Here is a 21,083-nt window from a genome sequence, read left to right as displayed (position 1 = left end):
TCTTGAAGGTCCAACTTTCTCTTATTCACTTGAGATCTCAGTTATGATGTAATATGGATGAAATTGCTGCCAGTAGTTTAATGACTCCTGCAAATTAAGTCCATATCACTAAGACGTAAAGATGTGATTGGCTCAATAAAAAGTAGGGGAGTGTTAAAATACCATCTACTAAAAATGATTGCATATGCAAATACTTACAGCACGAAGCAATTTTCCACTTCCATTCTAGCTTAGGTGAAAGAATAATATTAAATATAACTATTATCAGTGAAATATTTATAGGCTCACTAAACCTTTACCTTTGTAATTTTGGAATAAAATTATGCTGCTCCTTTTTGCCAGGTAATAAGCCACTCGACTCAGTCTTTGCAGTGATTTCAGAAGCACTTAGATGATGCAAACACAGCTCCTTGTTGCTTATGCTTAACTGTAAATTTTTTTGTCATAATATTTGTCTCATTTGCATTTAACCTTAATTGTACATGCTCAGGTGCATGTGTGAGCACTAAAGTATGTGTTTTCATCTATGTGCGGCACACCTTTGTGCATGATATCCTCTACCTTTTTCAGGTGTTCTCTCAGTCCTTCACTGCCTCCTATGCTATCTACAGTGTGGCTAATGGGTAGGTGGAATCATCACTGCTAATGCATGGGCTGCACTGGGCATGAGCGTTACCAATGCAAGCAGACCTGCAGATTGGAAAAAAAAAAAAACTTTCCCCAAAGCGTGTTTCATTTGAATCAGTATTTCATGTTTCTTTCAGATGTCCATTCATTTGTCAGTGTTCTTTCCAGGCTCTATAAGGTTTGTATTGTACTTCAGATTTCACTGCCTGAGAATCATATTCAGCATTATCTCTGGGAAAAAAAACTCTTTGGTAGCTGTGAGTGATCCCTTGAAATTCTAAGGAGTTATTCTGAAAAGGATTTCTGGAGGACCTGCAATATTGCCCGAGTATGCCTTGGAGAAAAATGTTTGCCTGTCCTAAGGAAATAAAAAAAAACATTGTGGCTAGAAATATAGAAAAAGAAATGTTGCACTCTTGCATGAATCAGCCCCGTTCTCTGTTTCATTTTCCCTCTCTGCATCTTGCCCCTTTGTTCTCACAGTGCAGTAGCTCCCTCAAGGGCAGGGCTTGGATGGACCTTGGATGGCTTCAAAGAGGAGAGTGTTCCCTAATGGAGGGCTTATGTTTGAGTTTTTGTGTGTTTCAGGGATCTGCTTGAACTCAGCCCTCCAGAGGGGCAGAAGGCAGCATTACAGTACGCTTCCTGGGGACCTCAGGGGAACCAGCTGGTAAGTGAGGGCCTTGCTCATGTGTTGTCATCTGCATCAATTAAAACTGTCAGTATGGTGGAAGTGTTTATCACCCTTTAAAATCCATAATAATGCTGAATGCATCCTCCATTTGACATAATTTTATTCATCATAACGTCAAAGGTACAATATCTTATACAATGAACTCCACCTGAAGTGGCTGTCGCACTGTAATGGGGTTTTGTGCTCATAATACATATATAATTCATCTACCTGACCTGCAATGTAATTGGCTTTTGCTGCTATGTCAGTGCTCATCTGCAGCTTATTAACTGGCAAGTGAAGATGTATTGGCTCCCACCCGTGTGTGTGCTAGCCAATGATTCATTCATTCTTGGAGGGTGTCCGCTTCTCGAATCATGGAGCCAGCAATGAAGTCTGCAACCTTGCTGTCTTTGATAATGGATTGGCGGTGCTTTCTGTCTGTGCTGCTCATGCCAGGCCTTTGTGTTTGACGGAGATATCTACTACAAACCGAGTGTGACCAGCGAACCCCTGCGTCTTACATCCACTGACCCGGAGCAATACGTGGTGAACGGCCTCTCTGACTGGACTTATGAAGGTAAAATGTAGTTCACCTGCTGACTCTCCAGATTCATACTTTTACTTTGATTTTACAATAGTTCTTTCTTCCAAAACAGAGGAGGTGCTGCTACAATATGCCGCCCACTGGTGGTCTGTGGATGGTGCCCGCCTTGCATACCTCAGCATCAACAACTCTGTTACACCTGTGATGGAAATACCTCATTTCTTAGGTGGTCTCTACCCCTCCAATGTGCTCTTCCCTTACCCTAAGGTGAAAACAGCTAAGCACTTTGCAGTCACCAAGTGTAGGCAGTTTAGAAAAATGCCACTGTTTCATCATTTGAAGTTGAGTTTGCAAAACTATAAAATAAACTATAAAGGGAAAAACAAAGGGTCTTTCTGAAGCTGCTGTGCCTCAGCCTGAATCAAAATAGCGGACTGACAAGTAGTGCAGTTGGTCTTTTGCTGTTAGCATGACTAAAAAGATTTGCTTTTATAAGGAGCATTCATTTCATATTTTTTAAGTTTATTTGATCTGGGGGTTTTTTTCTTCACAGGCTGGCTCAAGTATCCCATCAGTCAGTCTGTTTGTGGTGAATCTGTATGGTCCAGCTCACACTCTGGAAATGATGCCTCCGGACTCCCTCAGAGCCAGGTAGTACACCTTCGTAAATGCAGAAACAGAATAAGCCTTAAAGGATTCAAAGCACACCTGAAATTACTACACGTGTCCAAAGTTTTCTTGCTTGTTTTTCTTTTTCTTTCAGTTTCTTCGCACCACTTTCTAATACTTTCTTCATGTATCCTTTTTTTTTTCTTCAGAGACAACTACATATCCATGGTGACTTGGATCAGCAGCACCCGGCTCGCAGTTCGTTGGCTGAATCGTGCACAGAACCAATCTGTGCTCTGTGTTTGCGAGGCTACCACAGGGGCATGCTCAGAGGTGAGCGGTCATCACTTGTTCCACATTAGTAATCTGAGCACCTTCTGATGCAATATACAGCTGTAATAGAATTTTTTGCTTCATTTACACAGTGTTGGGAGTTAAGATTGATTTCCTTAAGCTCCCAAATCTCCACTGACTGGATTAATATTTAAGGTCATTTGCTGCATGAGAAGAATTTTCAGTGATGTACTGCAGTATTTTAGTCCTGCTGCTCTTCTATAAATCCTCACAGATCTCACTTCAATATTCCAAAATATTATATTAAAGGGGACCTATTTTAATATTTCCTTCTTGTCATGTATACAGTACTGTGAAAAAATGTTAAGCGAGGCCTCATTTTGCTTCCAAGGCGCCAGACTCGCTTGTAACTTTTTGAAGAGGTCTTGAGCAAGAGTTCTCCAGGTTTTCAAAGTAATGTCTTTTAAAGTTTTTCTTTGGACGTTGGCGGATTTTTCCCTCGTTTTCCGTTCGATCCTTGTACCTGACCGTTTTCAGAAGAATCTCTGTTTGTTTGTTAAGGCAAGTAACACAGAACGATGAATCATTCGAGCATAAAAGCGGCATCTAATTCAAGGGATGAACCACTGCTGTGTCTACACATAGCAGACAACTTAGCAAATAAACAAATTTACTTGTATCTCTGGGGACTTTCCTACTAGCAGCCTGTCCCGAGAAGCACAATTTGTTCTCATTTCCCATCTACAGAAGATGAACAGAAAGTCATGTACTTAGGAAATTGTGGGGGAAAATCCAGCAAACTCCTGACACAGGACTTAAGAGATCCATCTGGCCCTTCAGTTCATCCATCTACTGTTCACTGAAGCTTCATCAGAAATGGTCTCAGTGGAAGGGTGGCTGTCAAGAGTTTTTTTTTAAGGAAAGGAAACAGAAAAAGAGGAAAAAGTCTGAGGTTTGTCAAGTTACAACCAGTGGATTCGATTTTGAAAATTTTGGTTCAAATCATCATCACTACAGTCTGATAGTTATAGAAGAAATGGGACTCGCTCCCAACGTGTAATATAATGACGTTTTGTCACGTCCCGTGGTGTTCCTGAGGAACGTGAAAGGTGTCCGTCCGCCTTCTCAGGCTATGCGCCGAGTTATGGATGTAATCCAGTAGAATGACACTCCCGCGGTAATATACGTTCCAGCCATGTATTCCAGCCCTTACCATAACCTTATCCCTAACCTTAAACAGCACTTTAACGATGTTAGATAGTGTTTCCCAAAGCCATTTAAGTAAAACAAACGTAAATGTGTAGATTCATTCCAAGCGGTTCTCATGTTTCCTCATTTTTCCAGTCTCGTAATCCAGGGATGTGTTGGGTGGCCAGAAGCGTAATATATTGACGATTTGTCACCTAGCGTAAAATGTTAAGCTTTGGGAGTGAGAACATGTTGTGGACTGATGAAGACAAATTCAAAATGTTTGGTTTGTATTGTCATCAGTATGTATAGAAGGGGTCATGTGAGAGATCAAACAGTGACTGTCTGCAGCTATAAAACACAGTGAAGGCTCTGTCATGGTTTTGGGCTGCCCTTCAGCCAGGGGTGTTGGAGATCTTATCGAAACTGAATTATGAACACAGAAAAGTACAGATTTTGATCCACCATTTAATACCAGAACAAATTATGTTTTTGACATATATACTGTATTTCTATTTATGTTTGTATGTTTCAGTACATTGCTGCATCTATTTCCCATTTTCCCAGAAAAATATGAGGAATTGAGGGGTGGCTCAAGACTTTTGCATAGCCCTGGAAGCCAAATCCTGACGTACTAGAGTGCTCTAAATGCTTGGTTTCTCGAAGTTTTTTTTCTGTGTGAGCACAAAAGCCCCGCCCATACAGTTCAGACCCTGTGTTTGTGAGGGGCAAGCAATCAAAAGAAAGCTGGCTTAAAGGAAGAGGAAAGGGAGCTAGAATGACTTGTGTGTGACAGTCAGACGATGTGTTATCAGAGGTTGCGCTAAAGCACGCTGTACTGGAGCCCAATAATAAAAACACATTAACAGAATTGACTAATCCTGAAGGCTGAAGAAAAAACAGTAAACATTAGAGAAAAGTTGAAAGAATGTAATCCATATTTGTTCAGTGTTTACTGCCCTCTCCTCTACTATTATCTATTTCTACACTGAGAGCCTCGGGTAACTCTATTCAATTAAAAAGTCTAAAGAATAAAAGCTGAACCCTAACCCACAACAATTTCTATTTTTACGCTATTTTCATTTGCTTTAGTTCACTTTTATTGGTATAAAGCACTTTATAACTCATATAACTAATGTTTTTCTACCTTATCCGAAATTAAAATTCACAGAAACACAAGATGGCCATGGACATAATGCAAAACCAGCGACAGGTATGTTGTTCTTTTGTCCTATGAAATCTGTTCACTCCTCTCCTTCTGTCTCTCTTTTGACTGTGTCCTTTCTTTGGCAGGATGTGCCACTGTTTTCAGCAGACGGCTCTGTTTTCTATACCATCCTGCCAGCAAAACAAGGTGCTCGTGGAGAGTTTCGCCACATTGCTGGTCTTGCAGCCCAGGTCAGTTTTGGGAGGTTTTTAAAATAAGCTGTTGTTAACATTTTTGGGGAGGTCACATAAACGCACTGTGATTGCTAATCTCTTCAGCATAGAAGCTAAAGTGTGTTTTTCTCACCGTCTCCTCCATTTCTTTCACAGGCAAAGCTATTTGATTGCATTTATTTTCCCCCTAATTATACAAACAATTGAGTCTTTATCCCCGGAGTGATTTTGCAGATTAATATTTTCTTGGTCCTTCGCTGTTTTTATCTTTGCAGTTTATTTCCATTTTACAGCTCATTCATCTTGAGCAGGGTAATTAAACATGTTTAATGATGCTTTATAAGAAACATAAACTATGCAGGAGAAAATTATCTTTTCAAAGTTAACACCTTTGTAGTTTTTGGGCTCATATTCTGAGGTTTCTCTCCTATATCTCTTTAACTTTAGTTCCCCAAAAAAACGTAATAATTATAAGTACTCTGCCTGCACCTCCCTCTGTGTCAGTTTCTTCGATTGAACTTCATGACCCTTTCTTCGTGTTTGTTGTCATCTTCTGGCGCATTCTTGCTGTATCCTTCTGCCTATTTTTAGTCAGCGAAGGTGTCTACTTCTTCATCTCTGTGTCTCTGTCTAACGCAGCTTGCCATCCCCTCTGTCCCTCCTCGCTTCTTGACATCAGGGAGCTGGGACGTCACCATGCTCTGCGCCCTAGACGAGAAGGCTGGAAAAATGTATGTGTGAGCCACAGTGTGTGGTGCTGGGGCGAATACGGCTTTATCAGTGCTCTGTTTCTTACCATGAACACACAAGTGACAGCGGGTATAGTAGAGTCGAACACTGGCCATAATTATGCTCTGTGAGCTGAGAATAAGTTCTAGATGTGTCAACCTCTGGGGAGCGGGCTCTTTTATCAGGCTAAACACACGTGATTGTAATTAAAAATAACTAAAATGCCATTTTAACATGTAGGATTGATCTCGGTTAAATACCCCAAAGGAAACAGCTTTAACTCTGACTTTGGAAGGCATTGCATCGAATCTGAAGAGCGTAAAGGATTACTTAGACTGGACCAGAGCAGATTATGGCTTAAATCTGTCTTTATCCTGCTGGGGCCAGAAACCCCACATGAGCTGATTGACTGAGGTGTGAGCATGGCAGACAAGCAAAGAAAGGCAGTTATTTTCAGTCTCAAAGCCCCCAGGTAGCTGCTTTGTGCCTGAAGACAAGTAGTTCTGACTTACAGTGTTCTACTTACATTTGACACAAGTGTACAATCCTATGATTACATTTATACAGGAGTGGATGGTAAGCATGAGAAATACTGTACTGTGAGAAAAATCATCATTTCTAATTCTGCCTTAGAAAATAAATATGGCTGATTTTTTATTACATGCTGGAGTATGTAAATAGCTGTAAATAGATTTTTGTCATGAATTATTGATATCTGGAATAATTAGGATGAAGCAGGGGCTCTCAGATGTTATCTGCAGTGCTAGGACTATACTGTGAGTAACGTGCTATAACTATGATTTGTTTTTGTCCTCCTCAGCTATTTCCTGAGCACAGAGGAATCCAGACAGAGCAGACACCTTTACAGGTAATGTTTGATCTGAAATTGTAATTATGGTTTGTAATGGATTATGATATATAATGGTTTGAATGGGGGTAAAGGCCCAGGGACCCAAAGGGTAGGCAGACCTTGATACGGAGCCTCTGTTTAAAGTGATGTTTGAAACCATTGAAAGATGAATGAAAGATTAAAAACCACTCCAAAAATACAAAGAGTAGTTCTCAGCTCAACTACTAATTAGAGATGTACTCCAAAACCAACTAAAATTTCGCAGCCTCACTTCTGGCTGTTTTGAATAACCTGCTTTTAACATTGTTTGTTGTCTCATGCCTTGTGGTGACCTTGGCTACCATTAATCCTTTGCAAAAAAAAATATTTTCATTTAATGAAAATAAACTTATCAGTTGTCAGAATCATTTTCTTAGCTTCATTTCCTTCTCTGACTTTAAGAAGGTGGTTCCCTCATTCATTTCACACTGGCTGTATAATTCTTTATGTACGTGGCAGCTAGTCTTTGCAGTCACCTAAAAAATGCATATTTAATTAAGACGTATTATCTATATTCACCTCTCTGCATTTCCTCACAGGTGATCTTAGTATTGATGTAAAGATTTTAATGCCTGTTTGTAAAATCACTGTATGAATTAGCACCTCCTAACCTCTCTGATCTTTTAACTCCCATCAGACCTTTGTTTTAAATTTTTCTTATTATTCATCGCTGTTGCTCTTTCAGCTGGAGGGCATATTGGTCAACTTCTGTTGTTTTTCAAAGTGCTTAAAAATAAGTACCTGACTCTTGACCAAAGACCTGTTTTTCTATGTCTAGGTCCAGAATGTTAATTCAGGATGTCGAAAATACACCCAAAAATATAAAAGTTACTTTACAGTACTTTATATTGCTATAGCAAGTCATGTTATTGTGGAACCTTCAAGATTAAACGTTGCATTAGGAGAAATGCAGTTATTGATACATAAAATGAAACTACAAAAAGGTCACTTAAGTGTTAAAATTGCTTGTCATAGACACTGACCTGATGCAGATTTTGTGCAACATTGTGGCAGTAGTCAGGGTAATTAGATATTTAGCTTATTAACATTACTTGTTCTAACATATAATTAGACCTATAGTCTGCTGCTCTGTTAGCAGCTCTGTGAGGCTGTTCTTATTTGCTAACATTTGCTAATTAGAAGATAACACAAAGTGCAGCTGAGGCTGATGGAAATGTCATTAATGCTCTGGGAACTTGGCCATAAACCGTGACAGACTTAATTTTTTATTTTTGCCTCAGGATGTTGCTAAATGAGAAATTAGAGAATGACCAAAGTAATTTTAATTTATCTCAAATGCAACATAAATGTCTAAGCCAACTTTATCACAATCCGGGCAATAGCTGTCAAGATACTTTACTTAAAACCAAAGAAAGTGGTGCGATGTTTAGTGGGAATGTTAGCAGGATATCATGTGGGGGTCATTAATGTTTCTATAAAATTATCAAATAAAGCTAAGAAAGAGTAGCTGCACATTTTTGCATCAGCTGTACAGGGAGTGCAGAATTATTAGGCAAATGAGTATTTTGTCCACATCATCCTCTTCATGCATGTTGTCTTACTCCAAGCTGTATAGGCTCAAAAGCCTACTACCAATTAAGCATATTAGGTGATGTGCATCTCTGTAATGAGAAGGGGTGTGGTCTAATGACATCAACACTCTATATCAGGTGTGCATAATTATTAGGCAACGTCCTTTCCTTTGGCAAAATGGGTCAAAAGAAGGACTTGACAGGCTCAGAAAAGTCCAAAATAGTGAGATATCTTGCAGAGGGATGCAGCAGTCTCAAAATTGCAAAGCTTCTGAAGCGTGATCATCGAACAATCAAGCGTTTCATTCAAAATAGTCAACAGGGTCGCAAGAAACGTGTGGAAAAACCAAGGCGCCAAATAACTGCCCATGAACTGAGAAAAGTCAAGCGTGCAGCTGCCAAGATGCCACTTGCCACCAGTTTGGCCATTTTTCAGAGCTGCAACATCACTGGAGTGCCCAAAAGCACAAGGTGTGCAATACTCAGAGACATGGCCAAGGTAAGAAAGGCTGAAAGACGACCACCACTGAACAAGACACACAAGCTGAAACGTCAAGACTGGGCCAAGAAATATCTCAAGACTGGTTTTTCTAAGGTTTCATGGACTGATGAAATGAGAGTGAGTCTTGATGGGCCAGATGGATGGGCCCGTGGCTGGACTGGTAAAGGGCAGAGAGCTCCAGTCCAACTCAGACGCCAGCAAGGTGGAGGTGGAGTACTGGTTTGGGCTGGTATCATCAAAGATGAGCTTGTGGGGCCTTTTCGGGTTGAGGATGGAGTCAAGCTCAACTCCCAGTCCTACTGCCAGTTTCTGGAAGACACCTTCTTCAAGCAGTGGTACAGGAAGAAGTCTGCACCCTTCAAGAAAAACATGATTTTCATGCAGGACAATGCTCCATCACACGCATCCAAGTACTCCACAGCGTGGCTGGGAAGAAAGGGTATAAAAGAAGAAAAACTAATGACATGGCCTCCTTGTTCACCTGATCTGAACCCCATTGAGAACCTGTGGTTCATCATCAAATGTGAGATTTACAAGGAGGGAAAACAGTACACCTCTCTGAACAGTGTCTGGGAGGCTGTGGTTGCTGCTGCACGCAATGTTGATGGTGAACAGATCAAAACACTGACAGAATCCATGGATGGCAGGCTTTTGAGTGTCCTTGCAAAGAAAGGTGGCTATATTGGTCGCTGATTTGTTTTTGTTTTGTTTTTGAACGTCAGAAATGTATATTTGTAAATGTGGAGATGGTATATTGGTTTCACTGGTAAAAATAAATAATTGAAATGGGTATATATTTGTTTTTTGTTATGTTGCCTAATAATTATGCACAGTAATAGTCACCTGCACACACAGATATCCCCCTAAAATAGCTAAAACTAAAAACAAACTAAAAACTACTTCCAAAAACATTCAGCTTTGATATTAATGAGTTTTTTGGGTTCATTGAGAACATGGTTGTTGTTCAATAATAACATTATTCCTCAAAAATACAACTTGCCTAATAATTCTGCACTCCCTGTATATGAGCCACACCAGCTGCTTGGGCCAGAGTCATTTAAGACAGATGATCTCACCTATGGTAAACCACTTGTCTGTTCCCTCATCAGCCTCCTAGCTTTCATATCTTTTTTATGAGCTTACATACCTTCGGGCTTGGGGAAATGCTTCACCATTATAGAGAAGGGAAGATGGCTTGCTTAAACTTTGTCTATGATTAATACTGTATGAAATTTGTAAGCACTGTGGTGGAGAGACATTTAGAGACTCAACACTGCCTAACAGAGCAATCTGTATAACGACTTTTACGTCTAACCTTATTGAACCCCATTTGTTTCTGAAAAGTCAACTCTGTGAACAGTCTGTCTCTTGACATTGACATTTTCCTTTATATTGCCCCAGTCATTTGTCCCACTCCTGGAGCAAATCAAACTGCTTTAGACTTTCCTGTTCTTTTGAAGTGTGATCAATAATCTCTTCTCTTTTTTTCAAAGCGTGGACTTAGATGGAGTGTTTCAGCGCCAGTGCATTACCTGTAACCTCATAGATGGATGCCGTTTCTATAAAGCCGTTTTCAGCCCCAATCAAACCCACTTTACACTCTACTGTTTGGGTAAATCACCCACGCACGTGCATATTTATACACATACAGGCTTGCATTGCTCAGACAGTTGGTTTTATAATGTCAATTTGAAAAATCCACAGGCCCGGGAATCCCTAAAGTGACGGTTCACAGTACAAAGGAACCCTCCAGTGAGTGTTAGATCTTCTTGTCTCAGTAATGGTAAAGTAATACACACATATACACATACACACCGGCTGTCTGCAGTTTCCCCAGACAGCCTACAGAGAGCAATACATTCAAGCAGAGCCTAAGTGTAAATCCATTACTGTCATGCTTGTGAACACTGCCCTCTGCTTGTGGCTCTCAGTTAGAGCCATTTATGTGAAGATGATATGGAACCAGGTGGCATGCTGCGGCTGTCTTGATGGGGGAAAAACATTAAGACAGTATTGGGGGGGGGGGTTTGTTTGTCTTTTAATCTCCACAGGGTATGTCGTCTTGGAAGATAACAGCCGTCTGTCTAAAGCTCTGGAGGACAAACGACTCCCTGAGACTCTGTTCAGGACACTCTCAGCAGATAACCATGGTACCGCAAAGACACCGCTGCACTTATTTGTTAAACTCTGTTTGAAGAAGTATACTTAAGCAATCAGTTAATATCATTAGAAACAATGGAGCACTGGCAGAACAAGAATCTCAGCCTGGAAGGGACAACTGTAGTTAAGTATTGACCAAAGCAGTAATTCGTTTTAATTGTTTGTGAGTGATAGTAAAAATGTCCTTCGGTTGGGATGTAATTAGTAACTAAAAAAATAAATGCAGACAAATGTGTTTCTTCAAGCCCCGTTTCCTTTCTGTAGATCTGCACCTGAAGCTATCTCTGCCTCAGGGGTATGAGGCCAACCTGCACCCTCTCCTCATCATTGTGTAAGTATCATTAAACAAGCTTGATAAATGTCAGCTGCCATTTGTTTTGCAACCTGTGACCCCTAATCTTTTGATCGCTCGTCCGAGATTAACAGATTTCGCCACACTTGCTGATCTTATTCCTCTTGTTTTTCAGAGATGGCATTCCTGGCAGTCAGTCTGTAACGGAGGAGTTTGCCCTCGACTGGCCTCAGGTCTTCTCCAGCATGCACAATGTGGCCTTGGCCCGGGTGGATGGCAGGAGCGGGGTTGGCCGTGGACAGAAGACCACTGCTGTGGATCCGCGCAAACTTGGCTCAATGAGAGTCAAAGATTATCTGGCAGTTATAGAGTCAGTCCAGTTATGCTAAAACAGAAGCATTTATAGATTAAATATAAAAATAAATCTTGGTAATTGAAAAACTAAAGGTCTTTTACGTTGTTTCCGCAGGTTGTTAATGCAGCTGCCTTATATAGACGATCGCCGGATGGCCCTCTATGGAAAGGTTATGGCACTTTTCATTTTAGACATTTATTTCCTTTGGATGAAACTCATTGCAGATATAATTGATGTTAACACGTTTCATTTTCTCAATACAGGCATTTGGTGGTTATTTAACTCTCAAGATGTTGGCAGCAACAGATAAGCTCTTCCAGTGCTCAGCTGCTGTGGCACCAATAACTGACTTCAGGCTTTACAGTGAGGAGAGATCTTGTCATTAACTATTCATGTAACCGGGCTACGAAAATTGTGTCACAGCTCAGAGGCTGTTAATTTATCAGAGAAAAAATTTTCTACTGTTTGAAGGTGCTGCATTCTCGGAGAGGTACCTAGGACTTCCTGCAAAGGAGGAACATGCTTACTTGGTGAGACTCTAAAGTTAGTCTAGAACTGAGACATTCAGGTTTCTCAGTGTGTTTTGATGGGTTAAGAGATAACTTGAAGTTGATTGCAAGTTAATCACTAATAACTAAACCATTTTACCAAGTTGTTAATAACAATTTATGGTCATTTTGGAGACTTTAGTTTGCAGAGCTGTTGAATTGTACTGTGTTCCCTCACTGATTTATGAATGGTGCGAAATATTATAAATACATTGATGATAGAATTGTCCTGAACAAAAAACCACAGCCTCATGGAAGATTTCAAAATTGAATAACCACCCTTTAACTTTTTACCCTATTAAGGCGACATTTAACGACCTCACCAGTAACCTTAATTATGAGTTTTGACATTTCAGTATATGATATGTATCAATAAATACATGATTTGATGACCATTAGATTAGTTTTTACTGTTTGTTTGTTTTTTCAAAGATAGCCGTCAAGACCACCCTCACTTACTTCTCATATAGACACAGTAATTTTGCTATGTAAGCAACCCTGAAATATGACAGAAACCCAGAAACTGATTGTTCGGTTCAGAAAAGAGCTTAGGTCGTTTAAGGGTTACTTCTAGTCTACTTTCAAGGGGTAGAGAGTTAAACCAATACTAAACATTGAAACTTTTTTTGTCAAGGAGGGATTTACTGCGGAGCCAGTGTGATAGACTGCTATTATTTCGCTTAGGTGTACCCAATATCTCATCCCCTTTTGCAATCTTTTCAGACTGCCTCCATGCTGGAGGAGGTTAACAAGCTGAAAGATGAGAACTTCCTCATTCTGCATGGAACTGCAGACGGTGAGATCATGTTCATTTTATGAAAAATGTGACAGCTATATTTTTGAGGGGTAAATTTTCCTTACATTATTTGTGGGTTTGTGTGTATTCATCCAAAGCAAGAGTACACTTCCAGCACAGCGCTGAGCTCCTGAGCCGTCTGGTAAAGGTGGAGGCCAACTACTCTCTGCAGCTGTACCCAGATGAAGGCCACATCCTGAGAGAGCCCCGCAGCATCAAACACTTCCAGCGGACAGTGGTGAACTACCTCCAGACCTGCTTGAAGCACAGGCCCCTCCTAGATCCCATAGCGGATGAGGAGGAGGAAGATGACTGAGCCCAGCGTTCCCCTTTCTTTCTTCTGAAGGGACACTCTAAGGATTGTATGCCATCTAATGCATTACCTTGAGTCGGATATCAGGCGCAAGAGCACAGGAGTGGGGACCAACCGCATCAGATCACCTCTTATAACTTCTGGAAACATTGATGTACTGTATAATGTGTTGCACAGTTCCTGCTGTTTTAATGTATGTTTGAGGCCCTATTTGTTTACAAAATTCACTTTAGAAGATGTGGACTACTAGACAGCTAATGATTCTGCTGAGAGTTTACAAAGATTTTAAAACATGCATGTCGTAATGGCTGCATGATGTGGATTAGTTTACATTGCATTTTGGGTGTTTTGCTGATTTTAAATCTTGCCTGCAAAGGCAAAATCTGCCAACAGCCGGGAATACACGACGCACTTTAAAGGAAACTCAGTGTAAGAGATGAATCAGCCTTGCATGTTTAGTGATTTGCATAAAATGCCGTTAAAAGGCTTAAAATCACCCCATCTGAACGAGTCGAGTCTTACAAAACCAAATATTTGGGACAGCTGTGATGCAAGATGTCTGCATCACAAAAGTTAAGTTACAACACAAGCTGTCACCACTGGTCACTGAGCTATGCATACTCTGCACAGTATTTGAGGTGTCACTGTAAAATCAGTCATTTCAAGTTCTTTTTTTTATGTAGTGTGTTCCCGGCTTAAATAAACTAAGATAAGGATCATTTTTAGTGTGCCAAACACATTTTGTGGACTTTATCCACTAGTTTTGTTTGCATTTTGTGATTATGAATGACTTTGAGGCTGAGCGTATTTATACTAAATGCTCCAGTTTAAGAATGAAAACAACTGTAGGCCTGTGTACTGTATTTGGAAGTGCAGTACATTTCTGTTTTGATACATTTTAACCATTTCTTGTGTATTGCACAGTTAAATTATTCCTTGAAACAAACTGTTGAGCCATTATGTCACAGTCCACAGATGCTGGGCCTGACCATCAGTCTGTCAACCATGCATGCAGTTGGTATGAAAAGAATGCCATTGATTGTAGACAACCAGCTATTCCTTTCCCCATAAATCCTTGAAAATAAAGTTTCCCATTTTACAGTGAAAATACATTTTTCTTTCTTTGCTAGTAATGAGGAAGTAAGGGCAGCGATAAAGGGGATGAAGAGTGGAAAGCAGGTTGTTCCAGATTACACCCTTTTGGGGGTATGGAAGAAGACTAGGAGAGAGCAGTGGACCTTTTAACCAGATTGTTTAGTATCATATGGAGTATTTCTAATGTTGGGGAGTGAGAGGATCCTGGAGGAAATGAGAATAGCTACTGTTATAGAGTTTAAAGAACATGGGTAGTATAGTGTATTGTAAAGTATTAACTGTAGAGGGATAAAGCTGATGAGCTACACCATGAAGACATGAGAAGGCTAGATTTAGAAGAGAGGTGACGATTAGTGAGCAGCAGTATGGCTTCATGCAGAGAAAGAACAGTACAGATGACATGGTTGATCTCAGATTGTTGCTAGAGAAGAATAGAGGAGGTCAGAAGGAGTGCTTTTGTGAATCTGGAGTAAGTATATGACAGACAGGGACTATGGTACTGCATCTGGAAGTCAATAGTGGGAAAGAAGCATTTGAGGGTGGTGAAGAACACACGAAGACAGCGAGACAGTGGTGAGGTATGTAGCAGGAGTGATAGATAGTTTAAGGTGGGGTGGGGTGGGATTACTTCAAGGATTGGCTTTTTATTTGCAGTGGTGTTGGATAGGTTGACAGATGAGGTCAGGAAGGATGGAAGCAGGAAGGGTTTTTGAATTATGATGTTCAAAGATGACACTGTGATCTGTCTTGAGAGTAGTGAGCAGGTGGAAGAGAGCCTGGAGAGGTGGAGGTATGCCCTGAAGAGAAGAAGAATGAAAGCCAGTATAAACATGACAGTATAGGTGTGCATGAATGGGAGGGTAACAGATTGAAATTTAAAGATGCAAAGAGCAGGAAGTGAAGCTAGATGAGTTTAAATAACTTGGGTCAACCACCCAGAACAACAGACTGTGCATGAGATGGGTGAAGAGAAGTGCAGGCAGGATGGAGCAGTTGGAGATGAGTGTCGGGATGATTTGTGACAGAAGAATAGCAGCAAGAGTAAACAGGACAGCTCAGGTAAAGTAGTTCGGAGACAAATTTGAGAGGCAAGGTTGAGATTATTTTTTATACACCTGTAGAGGAGGAATGCTGGGTACAGTGGATAAAGGATGTTGAAGATGGAGCTCCCAGGAAGGAGGAAATGAAGAATACCACAGAGGAGACTCATGGGTAAAAGGAGGACATAGCACAATGCTAGGGTTGGGGTAGCTATAGGTAGATGTGGGAACCTTTAAAGGAGGCAGTCAAATGAGAAAAATCACACTATGTTGCTGTTGTCCTTTTATCTGAATACCACTTATTAACATTGTGGAGACTTAAATGTTAAGTATATGTTACTGTAGCCTCACAAAAAAGCTCTTTAAGTGCATCTGAACAATAGGAAGGATAAAGATCATTTTAGAAGAAAAATCCTTCAATTTGTTCGATTTGTCAGATTAAGCTAAATAATTGCGCGGTTTTATAATGTCAGTGTTTGTGAACAGAGCCTGATATTCAGCCCTCGTCACAGGTTGAAGGAGAATCTCTATCCAATGAAAATAACCTCAACGGTATGTAAACCAATCAGATGCCTTTACGTGAGTGCGCCGATCCAGCCCATTGTCCAATCAACGCTGTTTGTAAATGCGGGCCTGAATCCCTCTTCAACCTTCTGCTTTCTGGAGGGGCACCTTCAACCAGGTCCGCGGTGCACTGGCAGCGGCTGTCTTAGTTGTAAAGAATAACAGGAAATAAGACTTTTAGACAGACACAATGTCGTTCCTCACTGTCACCAGGCTAGCGCCCAAACTACTTAATTCAAAGGTAAGAGAAACAGAATGAGCCTCGATGCCGCTTTCTTGGTTAAATCTGTGGACGTTTCCTTTAAGCTAACGTCGGGTTTGGTAGCTAACAGGCTAGCTTAGCCCTGTAAACCACATTGTGAAATGCAATTGGCCGAGTTTTTTGCAATTTGCTTAAACACTGACAAGAACTTTAATTGTGTAATGTATGGACCCTGTTTTTCGTAGATATTATTCAGAGACAGAAGCCGTGTTCTGTTTGACAGCTCGTATCTTGTTAGCTAACGGTAGCGCATGAATCATTGCACTCATGTTGGCCTTGTAGTGTCATAACTGTGGTATGTATGTCCAACCAGCACAGAGCAGACTCTTAACTTTACGCTACGAGTTTCTACTATTTGTAGTATAGCGTAATAACATTAAATTGTACTTTCTTTTAAATTCACTTTAAACTCTGTGTTTATTCACCATCGCAGTTGATCTTCATATTAAGATTTTAACCAACCATATAATGCTTATGTTTAAAATACAGCTGAATAGCCGGTATAAATCATTTTTCATAAATCAATTTTTATGTAATCAGGTTAGGTCCACTGAAAAGACCTCTCTTAAAATAAGAGCTATGAAGAGGCAGTCAGCAGACAATTACAGCGGAAAAAAGCTGCAAAAATCATATAATAAAACTTTATGATATCTAAAGGTAGAGATCATACTACTTACAAGGTAGAAGGGTGCATACCTTTGGAACATCTGGGGTTAAGAGGTGAAGTATTTATTATGTTGTGAGGTTAATAATATAATAGTAATGGGATGGTTTGAAAGCTTTACAAATGAATACCATAAGATAGCTTTTAATTCTTGACGGGAAGGAAGTTCATTCAACCTTTTCAAAAAGAGCAGTGATGAGTATAAAATGTTGTATATTAGACGTGGTTTAACTGCAGAAGTATTTATAGGTACACCCCACAATCTTGAAGATGTCCATGGTCAAGGACAGGCATGAAGGTTGACTACAGTGGAGGAAGTCAGGGTTCTTTAATTATAAACAGTTTTATTTTCCCTTAAGTGAAAGTGTTTTGTAAGGGCATATAGCCATTTTTATTTTCTGCCTTTAAAACTAGGATTTGGCTGCTTGGAAAATGTTAAAGGTAGATGAAGCATAGTCATACTCTGAGCTAGGACAATTAGGTATTCATTAAAATAATTACATTGACAACTAGAGATCCCCTGTGGTGTTCTGTTTCTAATGGTAAAATTGCATGATTGATGATATAATCCCATCAGCAGCAGTCTGGGTTTTGTCTGTGAGGTTGGATATTAACCAGTTAAATGTGGCTTTATCTTGACATGGAGACAGAAGTAAGATTTATGGTTTATGAAATGGGCAGGGCACATTTAATATCTTATGTTTTTATAAGTATCCAACATATCCAGTTGCATTTGGAAGAGCATATTGCTGTAATGTCCATTGAAAAAATGTGATTATTTGAACAGATAAATGACTTTGTTTTAATTAAATCATTTAAAATATGCTTTGGCCAGCCTGTCAATCTTAAAGTACCCTTCCAGTGACCTTAGTCTACTGCTTTACTCCAGTGACCTCTCAGTATGAACTACTTGGTTGCCATATCAAGTCAAGTCTCCTACTACTGAAATAATAGAGATAATTTTTCAGTCATGGCGACTAAGTAGTGTCTCTCTTTCTTTGAAATCTCTATCATATGTGGGGACCTCACCTATGTCACAGTTACCTTTCTCTCTTATCATTTGTAATCTTTGCTCTGGAGATTTATTAGTAAGCTGTAGTTGCATAAGAACGTATGTGTCTGAACTATGAAAGTCATGTGATTTTTAGTAACACAATGAAGTCTTATAAAGGAGAGTCCCATGATTTATTTTTTTCTTGCTTCAGATCATTTCATCTTTTGAAAAAGGGGATTGTTTTAAGTACCTCTAGATTTAAATGTCATTAAAATGTGTATTCCTTATACCAAGATGTCTGTTTTGATTTGTTTGTCCATAGAGAGGGTGGCTTTGTTGCTAATCACTCAAGTATCATGTGTTTCTTCTAAACACAGCCTCCGGAGGGGTTGCCTTTTTGTGTGGAGTACTTGCCATAGTTGCTCTTTAACCCTGGCTGAATGACAGTTGGGAGTGAGTGAGTTTAACTGGTGCTCTATATTTAAGACACTGAGCTGTTACATAATCTCCCCGATGCTCAGCTGGGTAAACTGTGTGTGTAGTGACGCACCCTACCTTTTTGTTTCGCTGAGCCATGATGGTCGTGATTATTCAAAACGGTTGTGGTTATAAGGAGTAACTGTCTCCTGCCCATTGATAATCTACTGATATGTTTAAATGAACACACAGGAGTCGCATTTCACTAGTGAGCAAGACGGCCAGCTGAACTTCTCAATACTATCAATGAGTTTCCATTAAGAGTACTTTCATAAAAACTTTTTTTTTAAATTCATGCCTTGACATGAAAGGAAGGAGGCATCTTTTCCTAGTTTGTGAGTAATTAGGTTGCTTCACTCTGGATTTGCCCCTTGGATACATGTAATGGCTGGTTTACATTTTACCAACAGTTAGATCTGAAAGAATAAGACTAGATGTACTTTTCCTGGCTTTACAGGACCAGTCTGATTGTTTTACACCAGCATTAACATTGTGAAAAAAACAAACTAGAAATGGCACACGAGCGTGAATAATTTGTTTATATTATAATGAGATTGTGGTGTGAGGTTTTTAGAAAAAGTGCACACTGTGCTGTTTGAAAGAGGTGGGGTAATATTTGTGACTTGGAACATCTCCACAGTATTGGCAGATAACACAAAGCCCCAGTTTGTGATCCGATTTTTTTTTTTTTTTTTTTTTTTTGGCCAGGTTGTCAGACTTTGAATGCACCTGAAACCTTCAGGTGCAGAATGCCCTGAAATGGCTGTCACTAGTGGCCTTTGTTGCAGGCCATGTACTGTGAACTACCCAGTTATAAGTGTTGTTGTTTTTTTAACTCTAAATTTTGGGCAAGTTTGAGTGGCAGTTATAAAACGATGAGGATGAAAATGGAGAAACTACTCTGAATAACTGCTTAGCTTAGTGAAAGCTATGTGTTATGCTACAAGGTACACTTTAATAGGTAAAATGCTAGAAAGAACCTGTAATTATATGTATTAGGCATGCACCAGTACAGAAAACAAACATTGTTACTGAAAATATGGTGCTCTACACTGTTATCGTCATATTAAAAAAATAAGATGGCATTTACCAACATCAGTAGCCGATATGTATTTGGTACCATGTAATGGTTAGTGTTCAGAAATTGTTTGATGAAGAGCAGGAATGGAAATGGGCTTGTGCTTGTTACAATCAGTGTAATATTGGTGTAGCACCAGTCTTGCACAAGGATACATTAACATTTGGAGGAGCCTCTAACCGAACCACTGACCTTCCAATTAGTAGCGCTACCTCCTGAGTGACAGCCATGCTAGTGCTGTGGACAAAACAAGCATACGGTATTATATAAATATAATACTGTTTGCTTGTAGTGTAATGTTTTTTTCTGGACCACAATAAGAACAGTTGTTACTGTGGGAAAGAGGAAAAAAATTATTATAGAAAATGTTTTTTTTTTTCCTGTGTAAAAGTTTCTGTACACTTGGTAAGAACACGGTGATTCGTTTAACATGTATATTGCTTACTACAGAGAAAGAGTTGGAGCCATTTCACTCACAGACTGATTGCAGTATTATCCTTAGAAATGTTTTGTAGCTTTTAAGGTCCTCCAAGGTTGTTTCATTTTAAATACAAGCAGTAGGTAGTCTAGAAATTCTGTTATTACTATAATGTTGTTTTGTTGTACTAACAATCCAAATTGTATTTCCTAATATGTTCTGTAGAATGCCTCTTTCCTATTTGTGGCTGCCAGAAATGCCAGCGCATCAACAACAGTAAGTGCATTTAATTTACTCCACTGTTTTCTGCTCATTTTATATAGCTGTTCTGTAGTTTTACTGTTTGTGTTAACAACCTTTGGAAGAGACACTGGTTCTTACTCTGTGGTCTCTGTGAAGATATTGACATTTGTGGAGCAATAAATCATTTTTTTCCTGAAATGTTTGCATAAAGTTTGTTTAACCACAGGTCACAAGGGAATGTAGTCTATTTTAAGGCTGAATGTTTATTCAAGGGCATTAAAGAGTAAACATCGTCTTTTACAGAATCTGAAGGATGTCCTCTCAGACCTCATTCCTAAAGAACAGACCAGGATCAAGAACTTCAAACAACAGTATGGGAAAACCAACATAGGGCAGATTACTGTAGACATGGTAAGTGGCGGAGATTTTTGCACACGTTTAGTGAGCTGAATAAAATAAGACCCTCACACAAGCGAGTCACTGAGCTGGATTCCTCAGATCGATTATATTAATTCAGGGAGGAGCATTTGGGCTTTACCTTGATGCAGATTAGCTGTGGCATGTTAGCTGCACATAATCCATGTAGGCCTGCCTGGTCTTGTTTACTGTGCCAGGTATCACTGTTCGGTCATCTCCCTCAAAGGTCACAAATTGTGCTGCTTCCTGCCAACAGGGATATTTGAGCTGACTCACTCAAACCTCCACTGTAAACTGGCACTTGCACTTTCTCTCTCTCTCACACACACACACACACACACACACACACACACACACACACACACACACACACACACACACACACACACACACACAC

General features: G+C 39.8%; 2 protein-coding genes across 2 annotated transcripts in view; both read left to right on the top strand.

The window, feature by feature from the left end:
- Window positions 1-14,535, top strand: part of LOC102212584 (inactive dipeptidyl peptidase 10) — a 28,156-nt gene extending 13,621 nt beyond the window's left edge. The window contains exons 7-26 of the mRNA XM_005748998.1: window positions 571-623; window positions 1,216-1,297; window positions 1,760-1,880; window positions 1,960-2,114; window positions 2,401-2,498; window positions 2,666-2,789; window positions 5,110-5,151; window positions 5,232-5,336; window positions 5,958-6,049; window positions 6,868-6,915; window positions 10,464-10,582; window positions 10,675-10,722; window positions 11,022-11,120; window positions 11,395-11,461; window positions 11,598-11,792; window positions 11,892-11,946; window positions 12,041-12,140; window positions 12,249-12,307; window positions 13,049-13,121; window positions 13,220-14,535. Coding sequence (XP_005749055.1) covers window positions 571-623; window positions 1,216-1,297; window positions 1,760-1,880; window positions 1,960-2,114; window positions 2,401-2,498; window positions 2,666-2,789; window positions 5,110-5,151; window positions 5,232-5,336; window positions 5,958-6,049; window positions 6,868-6,915; window positions 10,464-10,582; window positions 10,675-10,722; window positions 11,022-11,120; window positions 11,395-11,461; window positions 11,598-11,792; window positions 11,892-11,946; window positions 12,041-12,140; window positions 12,249-12,307; window positions 13,049-13,121; window positions 13,220-13,437 — 1,953 coding nt within the window. The 3' untranslated portion in view covers window positions 13,438-14,535. The remainder of the gene's footprint in view (window positions 1-570; window positions 624-1,215; window positions 1,298-1,759; window positions 1,881-1,959; window positions 2,115-2,400; window positions 2,499-2,665; window positions 2,790-5,109; window positions 5,152-5,231; window positions 5,337-5,957; window positions 6,050-6,867; window positions 6,916-10,463; window positions 10,583-10,674; window positions 10,723-11,021; window positions 11,121-11,394; window positions 11,462-11,597; window positions 11,793-11,891; window positions 11,947-12,040; window positions 12,141-12,248; window positions 12,308-13,048; window positions 13,122-13,219) is intronic.
- Window positions 14,536-16,188: 1,653 nt separating this feature from the next.
- The window catches only part of cs (citrate synthase), a 16,370-nt gene continuing 11,475 nt past the window's right edge, over window positions 16,189-21,083 (top strand). The window contains exons 1-3 of the mRNA XM_005748997.2: window positions 16,189-16,374; window positions 20,252-20,302; window positions 20,573-20,680. Coding sequence (XP_005749054.1) covers window positions 16,324-16,374; window positions 20,252-20,302; window positions 20,573-20,680 — 210 coding nt within the window. The 5' untranslated portion in view covers window positions 16,189-16,323. The remainder of the gene's footprint in view (window positions 16,375-20,251; window positions 20,303-20,572; window positions 20,681-21,083) is intronic.

The sequence above is a fragment of the Pundamilia nyererei genome, unplaced genomic scaffold (assembly GCF_000239375.1).
Source record: "Pundamilia nyererei isolate P.nyererei 1_Seehausen unplaced genomic scaffold, PunNye1.0 scaffold00235, whole genome shotgun sequence".
Lineage (NCBI taxonomy): Eukaryota > Metazoa > Chordata > Actinopteri > Cichliformes > Cichlidae > Pundamilia > Pundamilia nyererei.
Note: the sequence above shows the minus strand (reverse complement) of the source record. Positions and strands in the feature narration are given on the sequence as shown.